The sequence below is a fragment of the Colossoma macropomum genome, unplaced genomic scaffold (assembly GCF_904425465.1).
Source record: "Colossoma macropomum unplaced genomic scaffold, Colossoma_macropomum, whole genome shotgun sequence".
NCBI lineage: Eukaryota > Metazoa > Chordata > Actinopteri > Characiformes > Serrasalmidae > Colossoma > Colossoma macropomum.
In genome coordinates this window covers 1038099-1044194 of record NW_023494903.1, presented here as the reverse complement: position 1 = coordinate 1044194, position 6096 = coordinate 1038099, and the positions used below count along the sequence as shown (strand labels likewise).

Sequence of the window (6096 nt, the reverse complement as noted above, 5' to 3'; positions counted from 1 at the left end):
ATAATAAAGCAAGAAGCCATGAGGGGCTGTGTGTTACTGCGATTTTATCTCAGGACGGTGATAAAATCTTATTGCTTTTATAAAACGGTGGCCAACATAAAATATGATAAAATACACAAATTTGCAGAAAATATTTTCTTATTATTAATAACACTCAACATAAAAAAGTATTTCACCAAGAAATGTAGTTCCTTTAGAGTACGGTATCATTGCCATGCAACTATAGACCGAATGAGGAGAATGAATGGTCGCCTATCACTGTATACTACTAATGACTTTTTAACCTTCTGTCATATAACAGTGAACATATCGCTGTTGTTGGAAGAAAATCTCCAAAATGGTAACTTCACAGGAGAAGGAAAAAACCTGCTGTACTTTTAATGTAAGTCAATGGAACCAGACTTTTTTCCAAGTCATTTTGAGTCACATCTTTTGGTCCATTTATCATGAAATTTACATACAATGTAAAGAGCAACAGGTATTATCAAATTATGTTAAAAACTGAAAAATGCCAAAAATGGAGATAAAAGGTTTCTTCTGACAACAGCGACATGAAAAGCAGCACTTTTTAATGCAAAAACCTTCGCTATATTAGTACTTTTTGGTCACCAAATTACCACAGAGTCTTATTTAGCACAAATCCAGTGGCGCCCTCTTCTCACACTGGGGCTGAATCTCAAATGGCTCCCTGCTCCCTACACAGTGCACTACAGAGGAGTTTAAATACTGGATGCTGCAGCCCAACAGAGCAAAATACAGCTAAGAAATAGTCATTTGGGACTCAGACACATCCATATTTGATAAATGATGCACTGTTTGGCTGTAGAGACTAGAATTTCTAATCTTTCATAGCTAGCACTCTATTTAGGGAGTACGGAGCCGTTTGGGATTCAGCCTGGGTTTGATGCTGCTTCTGACTGAAACACAGACATTTGAAGTGTGTAATTCATTCAAGTGACACTTTTAGACTGTTATACTGCCATTTTACAGTAAATCACACCGTAAGCACTTTAATTCAGGCCTGTGATATTAATGATGGAGTTGTCTGGCATGTTGTCTATCTTTTAGCCTGTTAGCTAGCTGACCAGCCTAGTTCTAGTTATGAACATAAGTTGTCAGCCCCTCAGTTTGAATAAAAAACAGGTTCTTACTTAATCAGTACACTTGGTGGTCCATGTGAGCAGCATGAGAGTCAACCATTATTCCATTAACAGCATGAAGGTTTTTTTCGTGCCGTGGTTCAGTAATACAGAGTTCAGTCGCTGTGAGGTGGTCATGGGTGTGTGTATATTGTGGATTATAACCAGTTTTGACTGTGGCTCGTATTTGCAGTCAGTTTTTAAAACTTCCGGAGGGCCTAAAGTGACCTTTCATCTCAAAAAATTGGTCCCACCCAATGTAGGCCAAAACAGGACTGGTTGATTCTTCTAGCATGTCCTAATTATGTTCGTAGTTATTCTATTGTGTAAGGCCTTCTGTTCAGCTCCTGATGTCCTAACCAATGGCTGTATCTACCGAGATACCACAGGAGGGGAATTCTGATTGGACAACTTTCAGTTGACTGGTCCAAGACCTTAACCCTTTTGTTTCTGACCAAAACTTAATGAAATACTACAATACTTGCAAGGTTTAAATGCAATAAACAAAAGAATTCTAATAAACAGAAATGATTTTTTTTTCCCCATAATTCATTAGACCTAGAAGGCCCTGAGGGCTCCCCACTGACCCCAACACAATGCACTGGGCTGCTTTGGACCTCACAAACCCATGGCTCCTTACACCTGAGACTGTTTCTGCTGCTCACAAGCTACTGCAGAAAACTGAGGACACTCAAGTGTCAATGCGGTCAACATGAGCGAGTGTGTAAACTGTGGCACAGCTGGCTGAGGCAGAACACTGTTGGGCCTGAGTCTGACTGTCAGAGTGCTGCAGTACAGTGTGTTTACATTAAAGGAATAGAATCTTATCTAATGTTAATAAAACTCTAATTCAGTACACAACGGAAAAAGAACTCACTGAAACCTCACATTAGTGTATGAACACATTTTTTCCTGGCCACCGTAACTGTCCCAGCTGCCGTTATACCAGGGGTGTTCAAACTTTTGCATATGATTTTAAATGAATGGTTACAATGAATAAATATGTATTAAATTAAGTTTCCCAAACTCTAACCCTCAAAGTCAAACCCAATCCCTGATCCTAAATCGAACCCTGGTCCTAATTCTAATCCTAAGCATAACACTGAGCGTGTTTACATGCACTTAATAATCTGATAACTGCAGAAAATCAGATTTTGTCAGTAATCCGATCAAAGTGTTTACATGCACTTGAGTAATCAGATAATGGGGAAATTCCAGGTCTACATGAGTCAGACAGTAATCGGATTTCTGTATTGCAACCAGCCAATAAACTTACAGAAGAAGATGTAAATGTAACGTAAACTCATGCTGCGGCTTTAAAAAAAAACATTGCACCAGTTTACCTGAAAATATGAACATACATCATCTAGAAGACAAAGGATATTTAAATCCTTCATTTTGTCAAGCATGTAGTTGGTTTCAGCATCACTCCAAAAGTGTTTTGCTGCGTCTTGCGGCAAAACTGCTTGCTTATTTCTGTTACCGCGGTCTGTTTTCACACATGCACAGACTGAGAAATCCGAAAGAAATCAGAGTAAGAGTTCAGATGCACTGAGAAATCGGATTACTGAGCTTAAATCCGGCTCTCTTCAGATTTCTAGACCTTAGACCTCCGATCTAAGAAATCTGAGTGTGCTGTTTACATGACCATTTGAATAATGAGATAACTGCAGAAATCTGATTATGATCAGATTTTTGAGTGCACACTCAGTGTTGAGAATCAGAAACAGTTTCACAACATATTTTGTTGATCATGTGAACATCTATAGATCATCTATTGGAGGCTATCCAAATGATCGTTTTCCAACCTCTTATTGTCCCTTAGTATTAAACCCACTGTGGCTTTAAGTCTGTTATATGTAAATGAGCTCTGTTCTGATTGGTGGCCCTGTATGTTGCCTCATTCAAAAAACAGCACATGCTGAAACACATCTTATAACTTCAGTGTAATAATGTCGATTTTTGTGACATCACAAAAACAATGAATTCAAAATGGGCCATTTTTGGCTTCCATATAGGGAACGTTCCCTGATAAATTGTGAAACTTTAACAATATTTACGTACAACTCCAAACTCTTACTTCACAAAAAGTGAGGAAAATTTGTTTCTTCCATGGCCTGGCCCTTTAAAAGTCCCCATTAGCCACATCAGCACAACATGATGCATCAGTGTTGGAAGTTTCTTCTCAGAAACTTCTCTGTCTGGTTTCCTAGTAAAAAAAGCTGAGAAGGCAAATAAATGGATGAGAGTTTTTTTTATTCTGAATACATCCGATCACATTTCCCCTTCCAGACTTTCTAATGATGAAAAGGAAAAGCGCGTGAATGAGCGAAGAGGAACAGAAAAAGGCTACGTTTCTGGATTACTTGCTTCTTTTCTGTTTTCGCTTCTGTTTTCTGTTCGTCAGGTTTAACTTCTGCTTCCTGCTTCTGGAAGAGCAGAACGGTTCATTTCCAGCGGCCTCCGACTTTTCCCTTTCCGTGGCCCTTTTTGCTGTGGACAAACGCATTTGTTATGAAATAACGCGTTCAATAAAGTGAATGATCTTTCAATAAAGCGTGTGGGTTGATTCATGCTCTATAATATGAGGAAGTCTGAGTGACTTACAATTTTTGGGCATGTGAAATCCTGTTCAGCAGCACAATAATCTGCCAAGATAAAAGCGAGGGAGAACAAATGACTTCTAAGGATCTCAAAAAAAAAAAAATGTAAAGAGCAGAACGTTCACAGCTGCTGTGACAAAGAACATTGGCATCAGTAACAAAAAGTCATTCACAACATCAACCCCAAATACTGCTTTCTACTACACTACGCTACTGTCTCTCTGCACGCTTTCATCTCTGTTTTACACATTTTTCCGTCTCTTCTCATGCAGTGCGTGCTCACACTGGACGCTGATAAATCAGCAGCGTCAGTGAACAATCAGAGCAATTAAAGAGACTGACCTCATACTTCTGCCTCTTCATCTCATCCATGAAGTCAAACTTCTCTGACTCCAGCTGGTAGATCCAGTTCCACATCTCCTGAGCCCGCTGCCTGTTGGCCACAGAGGTGCACTGTTAGAAATAAAGGTTCTGTGCAGGTACATTCTTCGTTCATCAAGGTACAAACAATGTAAATGTTCCCTCAAAGGTACAATTGTGCACCTTAAATAAGTTTTTCCAGGTGAAAAGTTTGTATTTGTACCTTGTCATAACCGAATGTTTTAAAACAGAGCAGTAAAATAAAAGTCTGGAGGCGAGACGGGGTGTGTGGAGTCAGTACAGCTTAGAAAATATCATTTCAGTAGATTATGGTACAGTTATGTTCCCTGACTAAAGGTACTGAAATGTGGCCTTGAGGGTATCACCCCAGTGATGGAAAGGATTGAATAAAAATATTCCTGATTAGTAATCAATAAACTAAACATTGGCTATAATATAGGGAAGCAGACTATGGACTGTATGCAGTAACCTCTCTAACGGGGAAAGAGTTTCTGGGCCCACAGAAGGGAGCTGCCCCAGAGGGGCATAAAAAAGGGATGTTTTGAGATCTTTGCATCGTGGTTGACCAGAAACCATCTTGCCATTTGATGCTTAAATAAAGCGCTGGCCTTTTCCTTCATTCCACAAGAACTCAGCGGCTGAAGTCTGTTCTTTGATTCTTTTAATTCTTTTTGAAGATATTAGATCACAGGCAGTTATTAGAGCGATAGTATTGATAATATTAGATTTACGTATAAATGTCCAGACCCTGGGCAAAAAGAGAGAGCTCTTGGTTGCGACATTTTATGGTGGCCCGTATCGATGGGGACCAAGAGACGAGCCTGAAAGACCGCTTCGTTATCAGCACCAGCATGACAAGAGACAGCCAATGCATAACTCTGTGAAAAAGGTCTGCCCTCAGCGTGCGCATACTAAGGTAAGCAGACACCTATTTTGAAGCTCTGCTCTAGAAGTGGGATCAGGCTTTATTCACTGGGTTATGTTGTTGTGATTTGAATGTAGTCCTTAAATTTGTGACTGTTATTTGAAGTATAGGATGAAGAAGGCTGCAGACTGAGAGTGGAAAGAGGAAAATGTAAAGAAAAAGAACATTTATAAAAAGGAGTAATAGTTAGAAAACAACCGGTGACAAAAAACAAAAAATGAAAATAATTCTATAAAAATCTAAAAAAAATGAAAATAATTAATGAAATCCAAAAAAATGAAAATAATCTTATGAAAATGTAAAAAAATAAATAAATAAATAATCATGAGAAAAACACCGGTTGACCAAAAACAGTGAACTAAGAGAAAAATAGCAGCAAATAAGAGAGAAATAATGAGAGAAGAGAGAGAAATAATAAGAGAAAAAGAAGTAGTAAAGTAAAGCATGCTAAAAAAAAGAGATAAGTGTTAAATGTCTGTCTGTGTGATTTTGTCTGAATGAGTGGCCAAAAGTGTAAAAGCTGTATTACACATGATTGAGTTGTATTTAGGGTTACAACAGTAATGATAAGAAATAATAAAGTTACAGAGCAGGAGTTAAAGGTAACTGGATATTGATAAAAAGAAATGAGAATATATCCTTTTGGGAGATGTATTAGATCGGATGAAACACATTTGTTACAAGCGATTCAAGAGTACGTGCCAGCACTGTCGTTTAAAGCTATACAAATATTACTGTTTGGAAGGAAAAAAAGAAGATAGAACTACTTGTAGTGAAAATCAACAGTTGGATTAAATACAAGCAATTGATAATAATAATTATAACAGTGACGAGTGTAAATGATGACGAAGAAAGGGAGTTTGGAGTGAGAAAGTGGAAATGAATTGAGACTTGGGTAGGACTCAGTCTAATCCACAGTAATAAGGCGTGGTTAAGTTAACATATGAATGAGCCCTAAGTGCATCGATAGAAAGCAGAGTAACTGGATTAATATTTACTAACATCAGTTGTAGTGATTTCATGGATAATAACTTGTTAGTAGAGACAC

At 38.2% G+C, this 6096-nt stretch overlaps 1 protein-coding gene across 1 annotated transcript in view; it reads right to left on the bottom strand.

Moving 5' to 3' along the window:
• Positions 1-3376: 3376 nt before the first annotated feature.
• tnnt1 (troponin T type 1 (skeletal, slow)) overlaps positions 3377-6096 on the bottom strand; it is a 36877-nt gene continuing 34157 nt past the window's right edge. Inside the window, exons 13-15 of the mRNA XM_036560766.1 lie at positions 4085-4175; positions 3747-3787; positions 3377-3632 (exon numbers count right to left, since the gene is read on the bottom strand). Coding sequence (XP_036416659.1) covers positions 3587-3632; positions 3747-3787; positions 4085-4175 — 178 coding nt within the window. The 3' untranslated portion in view covers positions 3377-3586. The remainder of the gene's footprint in view (positions 3633-3746; positions 3788-4084; positions 4176-6096) is intronic.